We start from the raw sequence: 22632 nt of genomic DNA on the forward strand, positions 1-22632 counted from the left end.
ATCCTAGGAGTGTGTGTATGCGGGCGTTGCTGTGTGTGTTTTTTGTGAGAAGGCCATTTGTTGATTTAGCTGGTGACTGCTGAAGTGTCCTGTGATTAAGGTTAATCCCTGACTCCAGCGATGTAAAATCTCTCGCTCTTTCTCCTCTAACCTTATTCCACTGAAGAACACCCACCAACCACTGTGTGTGTGTGTACACGCTTTGCATGCAAAAACGCCCTCTCTGCAAACAGGGATCCTCTCTACAAACCCTAATGTGTGTGAGTTTGTGCGCGTTTACAAATGTATGTGCATGTGTACAATAGTTTGTGTGTGCGCAGAGGTCGCAGGAAGGCAGAATCCTTGTTCCCTGGTGTGTCTGTGTGCCACTGACAGGAACCGAGGAGGAAAGGGAGGGGAGGGGCTTGGGCTTATGAGGAAATGATGCGTAGGGTCTGGAGAAGAGATAAAGGAGAGAGGGAAGGGGGAGCAGGAAGGAGTTTGTTCTCTCTCAATTCAAAGGGCTTTATTGGCATGGGAAACATGTTTACATTGCCAAAGCAAGTGAAATAGACAAACAAAATAGTGTTGCACGGTGTATACCGGTACCACTGTAATATCATGCAATCAACACCTCATGATACCAACATTTTAGAATACTGTAGTATCGTTTAATATTGCCCTACCGATCTAAAGAACCTGCTGGCGCCTGTTAGAAAATGTCAAAGTTTGTTTTGTTTATAAATTCAGCTGAATGTTTTGAAGCAACAGCCACTAGTCTCTTGTATGCGTTGGTCCAATAATGTCCACTTTCATGCACATATCACGCGTGGCAGCTGTAATGAGCCAGCGGTTACCCACCTGATTCTTTCTGGCCACTCTATTTGAAATATAATTTAGCCATGATGGCGAGCGGAGATGAGTCTTCTGTTATGTAACATATTGGAGCAGCGCACAGAGCAAGCAAAGTTGAGCGATTGTATCATTTCATCCCTGGTAGGACCAAGAGCACAGGCCAGTCTGAGTAGGCTCTGCAATTTCTCCGTCTCGGTGAGTGCCAGAGAGGAGAAATAGAGCACGGGCGTGTCTCTGGCTCAAATGGAAAAAAATCCCCCATATTACCAGAGCTACCTTTTCTCTTCCTTTGCGATTTTTCGCACATTTAATTTAATCAACTATGTCGTGGGCCGTTTTTTAAACTAATCCCGGGTTGGTAATTATTGGTTTGACAAACCATTGTTTAGTCATGTTACCAAGCTAACAACCTGCTAACTTGGCAGTACGTCTAGGCAGATTTGATTGGCACAGGGAGAAAGGAAAAGGGTCTGCTGCTCTACTCATGAGATGTATTTTAAAGGTACAGTGCATTAGGAAAGTATTCAGACCACTTGACTTTTTCCACATTTTGTTATGTTACAGCCTTATTCTAAAATGGATTAAATAGTTTTTTCCCCTCATCAATCTACACACAATACCCCATAATGACAAAGCAAAAACAGCTTTTTAGAAATGTTTGCACATTTTATAAAATAAACTGAAATATCACATTTACATAAGTATTCAGACCCTTTACTCAGTACTTTCTTGAAGCACCTTTACAGCCCTGAGTCTTCTTGGGTATGACGCTACAAGATTTGGGGAGTTTCTGTATTTGGGAAACCTGTATTTGGGGAGTTTCTCCCATTCCTCTCTGCAGATCCTCTCTAGCTCTGTCAGGTTGTATGGGGAGCATTGCTGTAGAGCTATTTTCAGGTATCTCCTAAGATGTTCAATCGGGTTCAAGTCCAGGCTCTGGCTGGGCCACTCAAGGACATTCGGAGACTATTCCCGAAACCAGTCCTGCGTTGTCTTGGCTGTGTGCTTAGGGTTGTTGACCTGTTGGAAGGTGAACCTTCGCCCCAGTCTGAGGTCCTGAGCTCTGGAGCAGGTTTTCATCAAGGATCTCTGTACTTTGATCCATATCCCTCGATCCTGACTAGTCTCCCAGTCTCTGCCGCTGAAAAACATCCCCACAGCATAATGCTGCCACTCATGTTTTACTGTAGGGATGGTGCCAGGTTTCCTCCAGATGTGACGCTTGGCATTCAGGTGAAAGAGTTCAATCTTTGTGTCATCAGACAAGAGAATCTTGTTTCTCGTGGTTTGAGAGTCCTTTTGGTGCCTTTTGGCAAACTCCAAGCGGGCTGTCATGTGCCTTTTACTGAGGAGTGGCTTCCGTCTGGCCACTCTACCGTTAACCTCTCTGGGATATGTGGGACGCTTGCGTCCCACTTGGCCAATAGCCAGGGAAAATGGAGAGCGCCAAATAAAAAAAGATATAAAATCAAACTTTCATTAAATCACACATGTAAGATACCAAATTAAAGCTACACTCGTTGTGAATCCAGCCAACATGTCAGATTTCAAAAAGTCTTTTCGGCGAAAGCATAATATGCTATTATCTGACCTCAACCTATTTCCAAAGACTGGTGACATCCAGTGGAAGCGGTAGGAACTGCAAACAGGTTGATTAGAAATCTAGTATCCCAATGAAATCTCATTGAACAGACAGTGACCTAAAAAAAAAAAATTCTGAATGGTTAGTCCTCTGGGTTTTGCCTGATACATAAGTTCTGTTCTACTCACAGACATGATTCAAACAGTTTTAGAAACTTCAGAGTGTTTTCTATCCAAATCTACTAATAATATGCAAGTCTTATATTCTGGGGATGAGTAGAAGGAAGTTGAAATTGGGCATGGTGGAGTGCTGCAGAGATGGTTGTCCTTCTGGAAGGTTCTCCCCTCTCCACAGAGGAACTCTGGAGCTCTGTCAGAGTGACCATCAGGTTTTTGGCCACCTCCCTGACCAAGGCCCTAATCCGCCGATTGCTCTGTTTGGCCGGGCAGCCAGCTCAAGGAAGAGTCTTGGTGGTTCCAAACTTCTTCCATTTAAGAATGATGGAAGCCACTGTGTTCTTGGGGACCTTCAATGCTGCATAATTTGTTTTGGTACCTTCCCTAGATCTGTGCCATGACACAGTCCTGTCTCGGAGCTCTATGGACAATTCCTTCGACCTCATGGCTTGGTTTTTGCTCTGACATGCGCTGTCAACTTTGGAACCTTTTATATAGACAGGTGTGTGCCTTTCCAAATCATGTCCAATCAATTGATTTTACCACAGGTGGACTCCAATCAAGTTGTAGAAACATCTCAAGGATGATCAATGGAAACAGGACACACAGAAGCTCTATTTTGAGTAGGGATGTGTGATATTTCGGTGGACGTATCGGAATCGGTTAATATTAGCTAAAAATGCCAACATCGGTATCGGCCCGATGTCTAGTTTAACGCGAATGTGCAAAACCGATGACAAAGCTGACGTGCATACCTATATAACGTAGGTACATGACGTAATGACGCCACGTAAAATTTGGCGCAACACAGCATTCCTAACCTGGCCCACAATGTCTGCTGTGTGGATCAAGCAGTCAACAAGTCGAGCAGTCATTTGAAACAGTAAGAACATTTCAGCGAGACAACTCACAGGCGAAATCCATTAACGGCAAGATAATGGAATTCATTGTCCTTGACAATTAACTCTTCTCTGTCGTGGGTGATGTTGGCTTTCACTGACTGGTCGAGCACCGGTACACACAACCAAGTGTGCTATTTTTCAGATGTTGCCCTACCGGAGTTACACAGTAATAGCGTCACTGCTATTAGCTTCACGACTGACATTTGGACCATCGATATCAGCCCCATGAGCATGCTGAGTCTAACAGCACAGTGGGTCGACAAGGATTTCCTACTGAGGAAAGCCTTATTGCATGCTCGAGAATGTGCTGGTTCTCATACTGCTGCTGCCATTTCAATGGCATTTGAGAACATGTTAGAAACTTGGAAACATGAAAACACTCCTAGCTCCATTTGAACAACTGACTGGAGAAATAAGCTCATCAACTGTGTCTGGAGCAGATGTGACACCCTCTGTCATGGCATTGAAACGCCTGCTCAACAAAACTGCCCACACAGGCTGTGAACAAGTGATTTGGTGACATTCTCTTTACTGTGATGCCACCATGCTCGATGCTAGGTACAAGGACCACTACTTTGATGCAGACAAGAAACAGGGTTTACGTGAAATGTTACATACACAGCTGGACAAGATGGAAACGGACACAGTGACAGTGCGCACCGAGGAAGAGAGGCCACGGACAGACAGAGCTGAAACTTCACTGCTTGAATGATGAAATCCTGTTTGAGAATGAAACGGCTGAACAAATGAACAACGAAGCAGCACAGCAAGTAAGTGAAAGAAATAGGTTTTGATGATGTTTTACTGGTAATGGGGACGTGTAAATGCCAACAAAATAACTTTTTGGCGTGTGTGTGTGACGTGTATTTAACTAGGCAAGTCAGTTAAGAACAAATTCTTATTTACAACGATGGCCTACCCCGGCCAAACCCGGATGACGCTGGGCCAATTGTGCACCGCCCTATTGGACTCCCAATCACGGCCGGATGTGATACAGCCTGGATTCGAACCAGGAACTGTAGTGACGCCTCTTGCACTGAGATGCAGTGCCTTAGACCGCTGTGTCCATGTGTGTGTGTTAACTATTTAACTGTAGTAGAATGCTTTAATAAAGGCCGCTAAAATGTTTAATAATGGTTATCGGTATCTTTTTTTTTGGCAAGGAAAATATCAGATATCAGCCAAAAATGTCGCATCGGTGCATCACTAATTTCGAGTCTCATAGCAAAATGTCTGAATACTTATGTAAATAATGTATTTCTGTTTTTGAATATGAATACATTTGTAAAAAATTCTAAACCTGTTTTCTCCTTGTCATTATGGGGTATTGTGTGGAGATGAGGAAAAAAATATGAATCCATTTTAGAATGCGACTATAACGTAACAAAATGTGGGATAAAGGGATGGGGTCTGAATACTTTCCGCATGCACTGTAGGATTCTTATAGGCATAATGTACGCCTAAAATATATAAACAATCTATTGCTTTCTGGTGATTATTAAATTCTGTTTGGTGCCTAATGTTTTTAAAGTTGTGAGCTGTGTGTGTATATGTTTGTGAGAGAGATAGTGTGTGGGTCAGTTAACTGAAGAGTAAAGACTGATTGTTCCATGCAGGGTTTTCCCCATCCTGCCACATTGGCATGCAGATCATTATGCATGTATATTCCTTCAGCCAAATCACAGGTAGGCCTTTGCAAATATGAGCAAATCAGCCATTCTATGCAGTATTGTATTATACAGTGTGAAGTTAATTTAATATGTGTTTGTATTGAGTGGAAGTGTGAATATCAGTGACAGTGTTTTTGCGTAGCACATGTCCAGAATGTTTACACAACTGGAACAAGTATTCTGGGGGGGACAGGATACTAGGCTTCTCCCTGTGGTAGTGCAATACTACTCGCTATCGTTATACTTGGCCTGGTATTGTTAGTAACATTTCAGCGACAACACTACTAAAAGGGAAATAAACAATCAGAGCATTATACTCACAAAATATTTGAAAATTGACATTTCAAATGTTACACTGAACAAAAATATAAACTCAACATGCAACCATTTCAAAGATTTTACTGAGTTACAGTTCATATAAAGAACTAATCTATGGATTTCACATGACTGGGAATACAGATATGTATCTGTTACCTTTTAAAAAGAAGGTAGGGGCGTTGACCAGTCAGTGTCTGGTGTGTCCACCATTTGCCTTAAGCATCACTACAGAACTGGGACATTTTCAGCTTCTAGGAATTGTGTACAGAGCCTTGTGACATGGGGCTGTGCATTATCATGCTGAAACATGAGGTAATGGCGGCGGATGAATGGCACGACAATGGGCCTCAGGATCTCGTCACGGTATCTGTGAATTCAAATTGCCATCAATAAAATGCAATTGTGTTCGTTGTCTGTAGCTTATGCCTGCCGGTACCATAACCCCACCGCCACCATGGGGCACTTGGTTCACAACGTTGACATCAGCAAACTGCAGTTGAAACCGGGATTCACCAGTGTGCCAGTGGGCATCGAAGGTCAGCGTTTGCCCACTGAAGTCGGTAACGACGCCGAACTGCAGTCAGGTCAAGATCCTGGTGAGGACGCAGATGAGCTTCCCTAAGATGCTTTTTGCAGAAATTCTTCGGTTGTGCAAAGCCACAGTTTCATCAGCTGTCCTGGTGGCTGGTCTCAGACGATCCCACAGGTGAAGAAGCCGGATGAAGCTGACAGGAAATCGTTTTAAGATGGTCATACTATGGATCATTTAGCGATTTGATTTAGAATTTTAGTACCCCATTAGGTATAAAATAATAAACAATTATTTGGCCTTTACTACTGAAGCACATAGAAACGCATTGAATAGCACATTCAGAAATGGCAAAAAGGACAGTCCGGGATGTCTCATGGTCTGACAAACACCGCTTTAGCTCGTCACCTTTCGCCGCAGCTCGACACTGGCGGATTCTGTGGATTGAGACTCATCCAATGCACACAAAAACATATCTTTTTAGTTTAAACTGGTGGATTTGATTGATCTTTTTGTAATGTCATTTAAATTGACTCACCGGTGCGGCAATCGACTCAAGGTTGTTAATCAGCTTCTGGATATGCCACACCTGTCAGGTGGATGGATTGTTTTGGCAAAGGAGAAATGCTTACTAACAGGGATGTACACAAATTTGTGCACATATCTGGGATGTTTTATTTCAGCTCATGGGACCAACACTTTACATGTTTGTTTTTGTTCAGTGTATATTATTGGCTTTGTACTAGGGATGTTACCGTTAATCGGTTAGACGGCGAAAATACATCATGCGTATCGATCTATAGGTTAATTTGCATAATTTTGTGGAATTAAATTGCTGCGTTTGTATTTATCACACGAGCACAGCATACAGCCTAGTTTGAGGAGTGGAAATAGCCTACCACCTGTCAGACAGCGTGAGAGTAGCTCCTCAAAAAGCTGCAGGCTACTGGAAGCCTGCTTGTGTGTCAGCCCAGTCATTGCAGAACAAATAACAATTCGAAGTGCAATGCGTGTTAACTTTGGTGACCACGATTTATAAAGGGGCTATTTTTATTTCTCAATATCACCTCGTCATGCGCTCCTCCAGTTCTCCATTCAGATGCGTAGTCAACGGTCGGCTGTCAACGGTCGGCTGTCTGGGGTCTATCAGCTCGTCACGCACCACTTTGCAATGTGAGCTTGAGGCACTACAATTGTTTGAAACCTAAACATTTTACCTTACTTCTAATAATGAGGCATGTCTTACGTTGCTTCAGAGTAGCCAAAATCCAACCTTAGAAACGTGGAGGCAATTATTTTATAAAGACCAGCATTTCTCTCCTAATATATTGATATTCATATCAACTTTCTATTCGTTGTCCAGAAGCCAAAGGCGGAATCCTAGTCATATTAACAACCCATCATAGTAGTTGCATCTTTAGATTCCCCCTCTAAGTTTCTAACACAGATGTTCATCTCTCACATATGGAACTGCTAGCATTAGGTGCCCTGTTCAGAATTGTGTTTTCCGCCAGTTGCATTTTGGCAAATGTTTGAAAATGAGTTTTTATTAGCTGCTTCATTACCGGAGTTGCATGTTCAATAATAGGCTGTAGCCTTCTCACTGTTAGACGATAGGCTTGCTAAGGTTGCATGTTCAATAATAGGCTGTAGCCTTCTCACTGTTAGACGATAGGCTTGCTAAGGTTGCATGTTCAATAATAGGCTGTAGCCTTCTCACTGTTAGACGATAGGCTTGCTAAGGTTGCATGTTTTCGTTAAGCTCTTCATGAAAAATGTCTGGTCCTTGTATGCATGACCTCTTAATGAGAGTCCGTTAGTCGGCAGCAAAATTGACCGAAATTTGCATCCCTACTTTGTACAGTCGCTCGCTCTCGCTGTCTCGCTCTCTCACTGGGCTGGTGAGATGCCATTGCAGACAGAAGTGTGTAGTAATGGTGGGAGAGTTAGCTCTGTGTCAAGGCCCTATATACCTGTACTACAGAGGGAAATGATGCTTCACGATGCACATCAACCCTGTCACCTCTCTGCCTGGACCATCTCACTGTCTTTTGCTGCTATACCTCCACATCAAATGGCGTCTGCCACAACACATTCTTTAAGAGGGTGGGGGGGGTGAGCATCTGTGAGTGAGCATATAGGGGTGGTGTGTGTATCTGTGTGTGTGTGTGTGTGTGTGTGTGTGTGTGTGTGTGTGTGTGTGTGTGTGTGTGTGTGTGTGTGTGTATCTGTGTGTGTATGGGGGGGTGTATATGTGCGTGAGTGTATAGGGGGGTGTAGCTGTGCGTGAGCGTATAGGGGGGGTGTATATGTGTGTGAGCGTATAGGGGGGGTGTATATGTGTGTGAGCGTATAGGGGGGGTGTATCTGTGTGTGACCGTATGGGGGGGTGTATCTGTGTGTGAGCGTATGTGGGGGGGTGTATCTGTGTGTGAGCGTATGTGGGGGGGTGTATCTGTGTGTGAGCGTATGTGGGGGGGGGGTGTATCTGTGTGTGAGCGTATGTGGGGGGGGGGTGTATCTGTGTGTGAGCGTATGTGGGGGGGGTGTATCTGTGTGTGTGAGCGTATGTGGGGGGGGTGTATCTGTGTGTGTGAGTGTATTGGGGGGGTGTATCTGTGTGTGTGAGCGTATTGGGGGGGGTGTATCTGTGCGTGTGAGCGTATTGGGGGGGTGTATCTGTGCGTGTGAGCGTATTGGGGGGGTGTATCTGTGCGTGTGAGCGTATTGGGGGGGTGTATCTGTGCGTGTGAGCGTATTGGGGGGGTGTATCTGTGCGTGTGAGCGTATTGGGGGGGTGTATCTGTGCGTGTGAGCGTATTGTGGGGGGGTGTATCTGTGCGTGTGAGCGTATTGTGGGGGGGTGTATCTGTGCGTGTGAGCGTATTGTGGGGGGGTGTATCTGTGCGTGTGAGCGTATTGGGGGGGTGTATCTGTGCGTGTGAGCGTATTGGGGGGGTGTATCTGTGCGTGTGAGCGTATTGGGGGGGTGTATCTGTGCGTGTGAGCGTATTGGGGAGGTGTATCTGTGCGTGTGAGCGTATTGGGGGGTGTATCTGTGCGTGTGAGCGTATTGGGGGGGTGTATCTGTGCGTGTGAGCGTATTGGGGGGGTGTATCTGTGCGTGTGAGCGTATTGGGGGGGTGTATCTGTGCGTGTGAGCGTATTGGGGGGGTGTATCTGTGCGTGTGAGCGTATTGGGGGGGTGTATCTGTGCGTGTGAGCGTATTGGGGGGGTGTATCTGTGCGTGTGAGCGTATTGGGGGGGTGTATCTGTGCGTGTGAGCGTATTGGGGGGGTGTATCTGTGCGTGTGAGCGTATTGGGGGGGTGTATCTGTGCGTGTGAGCGTATTGGGGGGGGTGTATCTGTGCGTGTGAGCGTATTGGGGGGGTGTATCTGTGCGTGTGAGCGTATTGGGGGGGTGTATCTGTGCGTGTGAGCGTATTGGGGGGGTGTATCTGTGCGTGTGAGCGTATTGGGGGGGTGTATCTGTGCGTGTGAGCGTATTGGGGGGGTGTATCTGTGCGTGTGAGCGTATTGGGGGGGTGTATCTGTGCGTGTGAGCGTATTGGGGGGGTGTATCTGTGCGTGTGAGCGTATTGGGGGGGTGTATCTGTGCGTGTGAGCGTATTGGGGGGGTGTATCTGTGCGTGTGAGCGTATTGGGGGGGTGTATCTGTGCGTGTGAGCGTATTGGGGGGGTGTATCTGTGCGTGTGAGCGTATTGGGGGGGTGTATCTGCGCGTGTGAGCGTATTGGGGGGGTGTATCTGCGCGTGTGAGCGTATTGGGGGGGTGTATCTGCGCGTGTGAGCGTATTGGGGGGGTGTATCTGCGCGTGTGAGCGTATTGGGGGGTGTATTTGCGTGTGAGCGTATTGGGGGGGTGTATTTGCGTGTGAGCGTATTGGGGGGGTGTATTTGCGTGTGAGCGTATTGGGGGGGTGTATTTGCGTGTGTGCGTATAGGGGGGGGGTGTATCTGTGTGTGAGCGTGTAGGGGGGGGGGGGGTGTATCTGTGTGTAAGCGTGTAGGGGGGGGGGGGTGTATCTGTGTGTGAGCGTATAGGGGGGCGGGGGTGTATCTGTGTATGTTTATCTGTGTGTGTGAGCGCATGTGTAGCTAGTAGTGATGCACCGATATGACATTTTTGGCAGATGTCCAATATTTTCCTTGCCAGAAAAGCGACACCGATATTTACGATTTTTGGGACCTTTTAACCATTCTAATACTGTCAAATAGTTAACACACACACATGGACGCAGCAGTCTACGGCACTGCATCTCAGTGCAAGAGGCGTCACTACAGTCCCTGGTTCGAATCCAGACTGTATCACATCTGGCCGTGATTGGGAGTCCCATAGGGCGGTGCAAAATTGGCCCAGCGTCGTCCGTGTTTGGCCGGGGTAGGCCATCATTGTAAATAAGAATTTGTTCTTAATTGACTTGCCTAAATAAAGGTTACACACACCACACTAACCAAAAAGTTATTTTGTTGGCATTTACACGTCCCCATTACCAGTAAAACATAATCAAAACCTATTTCTTTCACTTGCTGTGTTTCGTTGTTCATTTGTTCAGTCGTTTCATTCTCATCCAGGATACTATGGAATGCTGTTTTGGGTCTTTGCGTGTCAAATAAGCTTGTTGACCAATCAGGACCTGAATATGACAGCACGTCACATAATTTAACGCGTACATTTTTTACGTAGTTATTGCATTGATTACACTATCACTTGTATTTCATGTCACAACGATTCATCGATACGTATGCTATGATGCTGGTAAAGTTGTCTCGTGCACCTACAGTGCTGGTCATTTAAAAAAAAAAAAGCTAGCTAGCTCATGGATGCAAACAATGTTCTTCCCCAAAAACATAGCAAAACGACATATGTTTCAGTAGCTATCGTTAGCTAGCTAGCTAACTATATAGCAAGGTGTCATCTAAAATAACCCTAATTTATAAGACGGTTCTTATTTTATTATTGGTGGTCGGACCCATCTATGTGAAGCTAGCCACAATAAGGATTAACCACATTGGTGGACATTGCGGTTAGCCTTCAAAATATAAGTATGTCCGTTGACAGTGAGGCAAATGAATACATATAGTATAATTATGCCATAATTGGAATAGATCATGCTAAACGAGGTTGGAATGTTGTTATATACAATTTAAAAAAAGACAATTTGTTAATTTGACATCTGTTGAAATCACACTGGGATGTATTATACTTGAGAATTGCATTGGGGGCATACTTATTTCACTGTACAGCCTTACCTATGGATTGTGGATCAATGACATGGGGTATCAGTCTACTCAGTGCCACCCAGAGAACATTTGCGTCATAGCTCTTATTGCGGGACTCTGTAACAACAGTGAATTGAGCCACATTTATTGTCAACATATGTGTATTGAACACTATTCCAGAGGAAAAACAATACTGCGTGGGTGTTTTGGAGTCTGATAAGTCCGAGGACGTTGGGAAAAAATATCTTGGGTATTGAGTAGACTGATACCCAATTTCATTGATCCCCAATCCTTAGGTAAAGCTGTACAGTGCAATATGAATGTCAATACACACAATAGGCTGACTGGGGAGGTGATTTCAAATTGACAGTCCTGAGATAAGAGCTACAATGCTAATATGTGCGTAAACTCTTCACAGTTGTGTTCTTTGTCACCGAGTAGACTGATACCCCATTTCATTGCTTCACATTCCAACCTTGTTTAACATTATATTGTCTAAATATGGCATGATTCCACAAATTGTAACCTTCTGCATCACTTACAAAGAGATACTTTTATTTTGAAGGCAAACTAGAAATTCCACTATTGTGCCTAATCCTTATTGTGGCTACCTTCACAAAACATAACCAGGTCCTGTCGAGCATCACTAGCCATATGAAGCTACTAACTGGCTGCTTATAACGTTAGCTTTGGGCAACAGGGTTAAGTAGCTGGCTAGCTATTTATTTTCATGAACTGAAGTTTAATTTCAATAGGCGAACAACAAGTGGCTACCTAGCTAATACTTACTCACACGGATTCCTAAATCATTGCTAAGAATAATGAAAATGACTGCAGTTTCTACTGGTAATTGTTTTCAGGCTGGTTGTGTTGGTGCTAGCTTAGTACCAGCTAAAGCTAGCTACCCCAGAAGTTGTGGTCGAACAAATAATGCTTTATTACCAACGCGGTATTGTAAACACATTGTTCGTGGCTGGTGTTTGCTTGTTTGCAGACTTTTGTACAGCTTTGACAGTGTTACTGATAGTAGTGGTGGCGTTTGGCTTGCACGTGCAAATTCAGAACACACAACATTCTATAATAGAACTGTTATTATACGTGTCAAATGAAAAGCTTATTTAATGCTTTAAATACTGTTATTGTCAAATAGTGTGGTTTGATGTCTATCTTTTTTTGACACGTAAAGACCCAAACGGCATTCCATTGTATGTTGTGAAGCTAATAGCAGTGACGCTATTACTGTGAAACTCCGGTAGGGCAACGTGTACCGGTGCTCGACCAGTCGGCGAAAGCCAACATCACCCATGACAGAGAACGGTTGATTGTCAAAGGTAATGAATTCCATTATCTTGGCGTTAATGGATTTCGCCCGTGAGTTGTCTCGCTGAAATGTTCTTACTGTTTCAAATGACTGCTCGACTTGTTGACTGCTTGATCCACACAGCAGACATTGTGGGCCAGGTTAGGAATGCTGTGTTGCGCCAAATTTTACGTGGCGTCATTACGTCATGTACCTACGTTATGTAGGTATGCACGTCAGCTTTGTCATCGGTTTTGCACATTCGCGTTAAACTAGACATCGGGCCGATACCGATGTTGGCATTTTTAGCTAATATCGTCCGATTCCGATATGTTCACCGATAGGGATGCACGATATAGTAGCTATCTAATCAGATAGCCTTTAACTGAGTCAATAAGCACAGCAGTAGTAAGCAGGTTATCTTTCTCTCCTCTTTTCCACTTCTACCTCCTGAGGTTATGAAGAGACACTGCTCACAACAGCTCAGTTAACAACCGCACAATCAGTCATATAGTGTGTGTGTGTATGTGTTACTGTGAGATGGCCCCATGCTTTAAATAACCTCTTCTTCCTTTGTTATGGAGGACAGAGTTAACGTGTGTGTGTGTGTGTGTGTGTGTGTGTGTGTGTGTGTGTGTGTGTGTGTGTGTGTGTGTGTGTGTGTGTGTGTGTGTGTGTGTGTGTGTGTGTGTGTGTGTGTGTGTGTGTGTAGTGATAGTCACTCAATCATAGAGAAGAGAAGAATCTCCTAACATCCACTCTCCCCTGCTCCCTTCTCATCTACCATTCTTCTTACTTACATCCTCATCTCTCCTATCCTTTCTCCTCACCTATAGTAGCTTAGTTTCTCTCAAGGTTTCTACCTAGGCAGGGATTTCTCACTGGCCATTGTCACCTGTGCTTCTTGGTGGAGAATTAAGCCTAGCAGCTCACAATCAATTTATCAGATTGCGTTTGATAGTGCGTCATTGACTCTTTAATCAGTAGTGTTCTTGTCCCTGTGTTTTTAAGTCAATGTATGTACCATCTGTAAACCCATACCAGTTCTCCCACTGCAGAGTGCGAGACCAGGTGGCAAAAGAAAGAATGATTTGGAGGAAAGGGGGAAGAGGGAGGTGATTGAAGTGTCAAGAGAAAAGGGTTTGTAGGCTAGTTGTTGTTTTTCACCACAGAGGGGTGTGCCCAGCCGCGTGTTTTTCACCACCGAGGGGTGTGCCCAGCCGCGTGTTTTTCACCACCGAGGGGTGTGCCCAGCCGCGTGTTTTTCACCACCGAGGGGTGTGCCCAGCCGCGTGTTTTTCACCACAGAGGGGTGTGCCCAGCCGCGTGTTTTTCACCACAGAGGGGTGTGCCCAGCCGCGTGTTTTTCACCACAGAAGGGTGTGCCCAGCCGTTCGGGGCGTTTCGCTCTCGGAGCGTTCGGGGCGTTTCGCTCTCGGAGCGTTCGGGGCGTTTCGCTCTCGGAGCGTTCGGGGCGTTTCGCTCTCGGAGCGTTCGGGGCGTTTCGCTCTCGGAGCGTTCGGGGCGTTTCGCTCTCGGAGCGTTCGGGGCGTTTCGTTCGGGGCGTTTCGCTCTCGGGGCGTTTCGTTCGGGGCGTTTCGCTCTCGGGGCGTTTCGCTCTCGGGGCGTTTCGTTCGGGGCGTTTCGCTCTCGGCGTTTCGCTCTCGGGGCGTTTCGCTCTCGGCGTTTCGCTCTCGGGGCGTTTCGCTCTCGGGGCGTTTCGCTCTCGGGGCGTTTCGCTCTCGGGGCGTTTCGCTCTCGGCGCGTTTGGGGCGTTTCGCTCTCGGGGCGTTTGGGGCGTTTCGCTCTCGGGGCGTTTGGGGCGTTTCGCTCTCGGGGCGTTTGGGGCGTTTCGCTCTCGGGGCGTTTGGGGCGTTTCGCTCTCGGGGCGTTTGGGGCGTTTCGCTCTCGGGGCGTTTGGGGAGTTTAGCTCGTTCAGGGGCGTTCGGGGCGTTTCGTTCGGGGCGTTTCGTTCGGGGCGTTTCGTTCGGGGCGTTTCGCTCTCGGCGTTTCGCTCTCGGCGTTTCGCTCTCGGGGCGTTTCGCTCTCGGGGCGTTTCGCTCTCGGCGCGTTTGGGGCGTTTCGCTCTCGGGGCGTTTGGGGAGTTTAGCTCGTTCAGGGGCGTTCGGGGCGTTTCGCTCTCGGGGCGTTCGGGGCGTTTCGCTCTCGGGGCGTTTCGCTCTCGGGGCGTTTCGCTCTCGGGGCGTTTCGTTCGGGGCGTTTCGCTCTCGGCGTTTCGCTCTCGGGGCGTTTCGCTCTCGGGGCGTTTCGTTCGGGGCGTTTCGCTCTCGGCGTTTCGCTCTCGGGGCGTTTCGCTCTCGGCGTTTCGCTCTCGGGGCGTTTCGCTCTCGGGGCGTTTCGCTCTCGGGGCGTTTCGCTCTCGGGGCGTTTCGCTCTCGGCGCGTTTGGGGCGTTTCGCTCTCGGGGCGTTTGGGGCGTTTCGCTCTCGGGGCGTTTGGGGCGTTTCGCTCTCGGGGCGTTTGGGGCGTTTCGCTCTCGGGGCGTTTGGGGCGTTTCGCTCTCGGGGCGTTTGGGGAGTTTAGCTCGTTCAGGGGCGTTTGGGGAGTTTAGCTCGTTCAGGGGCGTTCGGGGCGTTTCGTTCGGGGCGTTTCGTTCGGGGCGTTTCGTTCGGGGCGTTTCGCTCTCGGCGTTTCGCTCTCGGGGCGTTTCGCTCTCGGGGCGTTTCGCTCTCGGGGCGTTTCGCTCTCGGGGCGTTTCGCTCTCGGCGCGTTTGGGGCGTTTCGCTCTCGGGGCGTTTGGGGAGTTTAGCTCGTTCAGGGGCGTTCGGGGCGTTTCGCTCTCGGGGCGTTTGGGGAGTTTAGCTCGTTCAGGGGCGTTCGGGGCGTTTCGCTCTCGGGGCGTTCGGGGCGTTTCGCTCTCGGGGCGTTCGGGGCGTTTCGCTCTCGGGGCGTTCGGGGCGTTTCGCTCTCGGGGCGTTCGGGGCGTTTCGCTCTCGGGGCGTTCGGGGCGTTTCGCTCTCGGGGCGTTCGGGGCGTTTCGCTCTCGGGGCGTTCGGGGCGTTTCGCTCTCGGGGCGTTTCGCTCTCGGGGCGTTTCGCTCTCGGGGCGTTTCGCTCTCGGGGCGTTTCGCTCTCGGGGCGTTTGGGGCGTTTCGCTCTCGGGGCGTTTGGGGCGTTTCGCTCTCGGGGCGTTTGGGGCGTTTCGCTCTCGGGGCGTTTGGGGCGTTTCGCTCTCGGGGCGTTTGGGGCGTTTCGCTCTCGGGGCGTTCGGGGAGTTTAGCTCGTTCAGGGGCGTTCGGGGCGTTTCGCTCTCGGGGCGTTCGGGGCGTTTCGCTCTCGGGGCGTTCGGGGCGTTTCGCTCTCGGGGCGTTCGGGGCGTTTCGTTCGGGGCGTTTCGCTCTCGGCGCGTTCGGGGCGTTTCGCTCTCGGGGCGTTTCGCTCTCGGCGCGTTCGGGGCGTTTCGCTCTCGGGGCGTTTCGCTCTCGGAGCGTTCGGGGCGTTTCGCTCTCGGGGCGTTTCGCTCTCGGAGCGTTCGGGGCGTTTCGCTCTCGGGGCGTTCGCGGCGTTTCGCTCTCGGGGCGTTCGCGGCGTTTCGCTTTCGGGGCGTTTCGCTCTCGGGGCGTTCGGGGCGTTTCGCTCTCGGGGCGTTCGGGGCGTTTCGCTCTCGGGGAGTTCGGGGCGCACACTGGATGCTCTGGCCGAGGAGCAGGGTTGATCCAAGCTTTCTGACCTAACAACAGCAGTCAAGCTTCCAACCTAACTGGCTAACTTTGGCTAACTTGCTAGCTTCTTCCAGATACAAATGAGAGAACACCTCACTCTGACCATTTTACTCTCCCTAGAAGAGCTGGCTGTTTTCATGTTATCCAGAGCGTTGGTGACTGTAACTGTGCTGCTGGCAACAATTTAATAACGCTTTTTTCCCCCAATGCTTACTGACACGGGACTGACACGGGACTGACACGGGACTGACACGGGACTGACACGGGACTGACACGGGACTGACACGGGACTGACACGGGACTGACACGGGACTGACACCGGACTGACACCGGACTGACACCGGACTGACACCGGACTGACACCGGACATCCAGCTAGCCAACAGTATACTTTAACTTAAAACAAAATTAAAACGACTTTCTGACAAAATTAGAAACGTGTAATATCTGAAAATGTAGCTAGCTAGACTATCTTACCCATATACATGGATGAACACTTCTCCCTCTCTGTCATGGATGCCATGGTTGCCCTTAGTTTGAAGATGTAATCCGGAGACATGTGTTTTATACAACATCCTTCTGTGTGTTCTCTTTATGACTCTCCATATTTGCATACGTACAAATGGCTCTTGTGTGAAGTAGTGACGCCAACATACGCCTAGCTTCCTGAAACCAGACACATATATATTTACTCTAATAAGCAAAAATATACTTCCACAACGGACAAGAAGTTTTATTTTCATTGATTGTCATCTGAGATGTGAAGTATCTCTGCTGATGATGATGTGGTGTACCGGCTGTAAGAACACGTGCCGTGAAGGCTACGAGGTGGTTACCGTGGCAACACAAGGGCTTTTTTTGCGAGCTGTTCAGATGGGCTTCAGTAGATTGTGTGTGTCCTAGTGTGTATAAACATTTTAGTGTCAGTGATACGTAGATAATATGCAGACAATAGAGATGTAAGATGACGCTCACCCCCTGTAATTGTGGTCCATTTCAGGCACATTGCAATGTGTGCGTCTGATAGGGGATTTGCTCAATGAGATGAGGACATTGTTCTCTTACTAAGGCTAATCCACTAGAAAGGCCTACTTCTCAAAATGAAAGGTGTGTGTGCAGACCCCAGAAGCTTTGTTTACAATGACATTACCTTTCCTACTTTTAGTTAGGTCAAAACACACACACACACACACACACACACACACACCTAAAGCTGATGCATAATGTCAAAGAAACAACCCTGACAGTGTGTGTGTGTTTTCTTTGTTTCAGGGTTTCTGCTGTTCAAGGATTTTTGTTTGAATGAAATAGATGAGGCCGTACCACAGCTCAAGTTCTACGAAGAAGTGAGAGAAACACACACCTCTGTTTGTCTCTCTCTCTCCCCTCTGTCTCTCTCTCCCCTCTGTCTCTCTCTCCCCTCTGTGTCTCTCTCTCTCCCCTCTGTCTGTCTCTCTCCCCTCTGTCTGTCTCTCTCCCCTCTGTCTGTCTCTCTCTCTCCCCTCTGTCTCTCTCTCCCCTCTGTGTCTCTCTCTCTCCCCTCTGTGTCTCTCTCTCTCCCCTCTGTCTGTCTCTCTCCCCTCTGTCTGTCTCTCTCCCCTCTGTCTGTCTCTCTCCCCTCTGTCTGTCTCTCTCCCCTCTGTCTGTCTCTCTCTCCCCTCTGTCTGTCTCTCTCTCCCCTCTGTCTGTCTCTCTCTCCCCTCTGTCTGTCTCTCTCTCCCCTCTGTCTGTCTCTCTCTCCCCTCTGTCTGTCTCTCTCTCCCCTCTGTCTGTCTCTCTCTCCCCTCTGTCTCTCTCTCTCTCCCCTCTGTCTCTCTCTCTCTCTCCCCTATGTCTGTCTCTCTCTCTCCCCTATGTCTGTCTCTCTCTCTCCCCTCTGTGTCTCTCTCTCTCCCCTCTGTGTCTCTCTCTCTCCCCTCTGTGTCTCTCTCTCTCCCCTCTGTCTGTCTCTCTCTCTCCCCTCTGTCTGTCTCTCTCTCTCCCCTATGTCTGTCTCTCTCTCTCCCCTCTGTCTGTCTCTCTCTCTCCCCTCTGTCTGTCTCTCTCTCTCCCCTCTGTCTGTCTCTCTCTCTCCCCTCTGTCTGTCTCTCTCTCTCCCCTCTGTCTCTCTCTCTCCCCTCTGTCTCTCTCTCGCCCCTCTGTCTCTCTCTCTCCCCTCTGTGTCTCTCTCTCTCCCCTCTGTGTCTCTCTCTCTCCCCTCTGTGTCTCTCTCTCTCCCCTCTGTGTCTCTCTCTCTCCCCTCTGTGTCTCTTTCTCTCCCCTCTGTGTCTCTTTCTCTCCCCTCTGTCTGTCTCTCTCCCCTCTGTCTGTCTCTCTCCCCTCTGTCTGTCTCTCTCCCCTCTGTCTGTCTCTCTCTCTCCCCTCTGTCTGTCTCTCTCTCTCCCCTCTGTCTCTCTCTCTCTCTCCCCTCTGTCTCTCTCTCTCTCTCCCCTCTGTCTCTCTCTCTCTCTCCCCTCTGTCTCTCTCTCTCTCCCCTCTGTCTTTCTCTCTCCACTCTCTGTCTCTCTCTCCCCTCTGCCTCTCTCTCCCCTCTGTCTCTCTCTCCCCTCTGTCTGTCTCGCTCCCCTCTGTCTCTCTCCCCTCTGTCTGTCTCTCTCTCTCCCCTCTGTCTCTCTCTCTCTCCCCTCTGTGTCTCTCTCTCTCCCCTCTGTCTGTCTCTCTCTCTCCCCTCTGTCTGTCTCTCTCTCTCCCCTCTGTCTGTCTCTCTCCCCTCTGTCTCTCTCTCTCCCCTCTGTCTCTCTCTCTCCCCTCTGTCTGTCTCTCTCTCTCCCCTCTGTCTGTCTCTCTCTCTCCCCTCTGTCTGTCTCTCTCTCTCCCCCCCCTCTGTCTCTCTCTCTCTCTCCCCTCTGTCTCTCTCTCTCTCTCCCCTCTGTCTCTCTCTCTCTCTCCCCTCTGTCTCTCTCTCTCTCTCCACTCTCTGTCTCTCTCTCCCCTCTGCCTCTCTCTCCCCTCTGTCTCTCTCTCCCCTCTGTCTGTCTCGCTCCCCTCTGTCTCTCTCCCCTCTGTCTGTCTCTCTCTCTCCCCTCTGTCTCTCTCTCTCTCCCCTCTGTCTCTCTCTCTCTCCCCTCTGTCTCTCTCTCTCTCCCCTCTGTGTCTCTCTCTCTCCCCTCTGTCTGTCTCTCTCTCTCCCCTCTGTCTGTCTCTCTCTCTCCCCTCTGTCTGTCTCTCTCTCTCCCCTCTGTCTGTCTCTCTCTCTCCCCTCTGTCTGTCTCTCTCTCTCCCCTCTGTCTGTCTCTCTCTCTCCCCTCTGTCTCTCTCTCTCTCCCCTCTGTCTGTCTCTCTCTCTCTCCCCTCTGTCTCTCTCTCTCTCCCCTCTGTCTCTCTCTCTCTCCCCTCTGTCTCTCTCTCTCTCCCCTCTGTCTCTCTCTCTCCACTCTCTGTCTCTCTCTCCCCTATGTCTGTCTCTCTCTCTCCCCTCTGTCTGTCTCTCTCTCTCCCCTCTCTGTCTCTCTCTCCCCTCTCTGTCTCTCTCTCTCCTGTCTGTCTCTCTCTGTCTCTCTCTCTCTGTCTCTCTCTCTCTCTCCCCTCTGTCTGTCTCTCTCTCTCCCCTCTGTCTGTCTCTCTCGCTCCCCTCTGTCTGTTTCTCTCGCTCCCCTCTGTCTGTCTGTCTCTCTCGCTCCCCTCTGTCTGTCTCTCTCTCTCGCTCCCCTCTGTCTGTCTCTCTCTCTCGCTCCCCTCTGTCTGTCTCTCTCTCTCTCTCCCCTGTCTGTCTCTCTCTCTCTCTCCCCTGTCTGTCTCTCTCTCTCTCTCCCCTCTCTGTCTCTCTCTCTCTCTCCCCTCTGTCTCTCTCTCTCTCCCCTCTGTCTCTCTCTCTCTCTCCCCTCTGTCTCTCTCTCTCTCCCCTCTGTCTCTCTCTCTCCCCTCTGTCTTTCTCTCTCCACTCTCTGTCTCTCTCTCCCCTATGTCTGTCTCTCTCTCTCCCCTCTCTGTCTCTCTCTCTCCCCTCTGTCTGTCTCTCTCTCTCCCCTCTGTCTGTCTCCCTCGCTCCCCTCTGTCTGTCTCTCTCGCTCCCCTCTGTCTGTCTCTCTCGCTCCCCTATGTCTGTCTCTCTCGCTCCCCTCTGTCTGTCTCTCTCGCTCCCCTCTGTCTGTCTCTCTCGCTCCCCTCTGTCTGTCTCTCTCGCTCCCCTCTGTCTGTCTCTCTCGCTCCCCTCTGTCTGTCTCTCTCGCTCCCCTCTGTCTGTCTCTCTCGCTCCCCTCTGTCTGTCTCTCTCTCTCTCTCCCCTGTCTGTCTCTCTCTCTCTTTCCCCTGTCTGTCTCTCTCTCTCTCTCCCCTCTGTCTGTCTCTCTCTCTCCCCTCTGTCTGTCTCTCTCCCCTCTGTCTGTCTCTCTCTCCCCTCTGTCTGTCTCTCTCTCCCCTCTGTCTGTCTCTCTCTTTCCCCTCTCTGTCTCTCTCTCTCCTGTCTGTCTCTCTCGCTCCCCTCTGTCTGTCTCTCCTCTGTCTGTCTCTCGCTCCCCTCTGTCTGTCTCTCTCGCTCCCCTCTGTCTGTCTCTCTCGCTCCCCTCTGTCTGTCTCTCTCGCTCCCCTCTGTCTATCTCTCTCGCTCCCCTCTGTCTGTCTCTCTCGCTCCCCTCTCTGTCTCTCTCTCCCCTCTCTGTCTCTCTCTCTCTCTCCCCTCTCTGTCTCTCTCTCTCTCTCCCCTCTGTCTGTCTCTCTCTCCCCTCTGTCTGTCTCTCTCTCCCCTCTGTCTGTCTCTCTCTCCCCTCTGTCTGTCTCTCTCTCCCCTCTGTCTCTCTCTCTCTCCCCTCTGTCTCTCTCTCTCTCCCCTCTGTCTCTCTGTCTCTCTCTCTCTCCCCTCTGTCTGTCTCTCTCTCTCTGCCCCCTCTGTCTCTCTCTCTCCCCTCTGTGTCTCTCTCTCTCTCTCCCCTCTGTCTCTCCCGTCTGTCTCTCTGTTTCTCTCCCTTTCTGTCTCGCTCTCTCCCTCTCTGTCTCTCTCTCTCCCTCTGTCTCTCACTCTCTCCCTCTGTCTCTCCCTCTCTGTCTAGCTCTCTCCCTTTCTGTCTCGCTCTCTCCCTTTCTGTCTCTCCCTCTCTGTCTCTCCCTTTCTGTCTCTCCCTTTCTGTCTCGCTCTCTCCCTTTCTGTCTCGCTCTCTCCCTTTCTGTCTCGCTCTCTCCCTTTCTGTCTCGCTCTCTCCCTTTCTGTCTCGCTCTCTCCCTCTCTGTCTCGCTCTCTCCCTCTCTGTCTCGCTCTCTCCCTCTCTGTCTCTCCCTCTCTGTCTCTCCCTCTCTGTCTCTGTCTCGCTCTCTCCCTCCCTCTCTGTCTCTCCCTCTCTGTCTCTCCCCTCTGTCTGTCTCTCTCTCCCCTCTGTCTGTCTCTCTCTTTCCCCTCTCTGTCTCTCTCTCTCCTGTCTGTCTCTCTCGCTCCCCTCTGTCTGTCTCTCTCGCTCCCCTCTGTCTGTCTCTCTCGCTCCCCTCTGTCTGTCTCTCTCGCTCCCCTCTGTCTGTCTCTCTCGCTCCCCTCTGTCTGTCTCTCTCGCTCCCCTCTGTCTGTCTCTCTCGCTCCCTCTGTCTGTCTCTCTCGCTCCCCTCTGTCTGTCTCTCTCGCTCCCCTCTGTCTGTCTCTCTCGCTCCCCTCTGTCTGTCTCTCTCGCTCCCCTCTGTCTGTCTCTCTCGCTCCCCTCTGTCTCTCTCTCTCTCTCCCCTCTCTGTCTCTCTCTCTCCCCTCTCTGTCTGTCTCTCTCTCTCCCCTCTCTGTCTGTCTCTCTCTCTCCCCTCTCTGTCTGTCTCTCTCTCCCCTCTGTCTGTCTCTCTCTCCCCTCTGTCTGTCTCTCTCTCCCCTCTGTCTCTCTCTCTCTCCCCTCTGTCTGTCTGTCTCTCTCACCCCCCTCTGTGTCTCCCGTCTGTCTCTCTGTTTCTCTGTTTCTCTCCCTTTCTGTCTCGCTCTCTCCCTCTCTGTCTCTCTCTCTCCCTCTGTCTCTCACTCTCTCCCTCTGTCTCTCCCTCTCTGTCTAGCTCTCTCCCTTTCTGTCTCGCTCTCTCCCTTTCTGTCTCTCCCTCTCTGTCTCTCCCTTTCTGTCTCGCTCTCTCCCTTTCTGTCTCGCTCTCTCCCTTTCTGTCTCGCTCTCTCCCTTTCTGTCTCGCTCTCTCCCTTTCTGTCTCGCTCTCTCCCTTTCTGTCTCGCTCTCTCCCTCTCTGTCTCGCTCTCTCCCTCTCTGTCTCGCTCTCTCCCTCTGTCTCTCCCTCTCTCCCTCTCTGTCTCTCCCTCTCTGTCTCTCCCTCTCTGTCTCTCCCTCTCTGTCTCTCCTCTCCTCCCTCTCTGTCTCTCCCTCTCTGTCTCTCCCCTGTTTACATGTACATATCTACCACAATCCCTCCAGTACTCCTGTTTACATGTACATATCTACACAATCCCTCCAGTACTCTGTTACATGTACATATCTACCACAATCCCCTCG

At 49.8% G+C, this 22632-nt stretch overlaps 1 protein-coding gene across 1 annotated transcript in view; it reads left to right on the forward strand.

Annotated features, from left to right (window-relative positions):
* The window catches only part of LOC120026183 (beta-adrenergic receptor kinase 2-like), a 91018-nt gene that overhangs the window by 35277 nt on the left and 33109 nt on the right, over positions 1-22632 (forward strand). The window contains exon 3 of the mRNA XM_038971008.1: positions 17510-17637. Within this exon, the coding sequence (XP_038826936.1) occupies positions 17510-17637 (128 nt within the window). The remainder of the gene's footprint in view (positions 1-17509; positions 17638-22632) is intronic.

This window comes from Salvelinus namaycush, chromosome 31, assembly GCF_016432855.1.
Source record: "Salvelinus namaycush isolate Seneca chromosome 31, SaNama_1.0, whole genome shotgun sequence".
Lineage (NCBI taxonomy): Eukaryota > Metazoa > Chordata > Actinopteri > Salmoniformes > Salmonidae > Salvelinus > Salvelinus namaycush.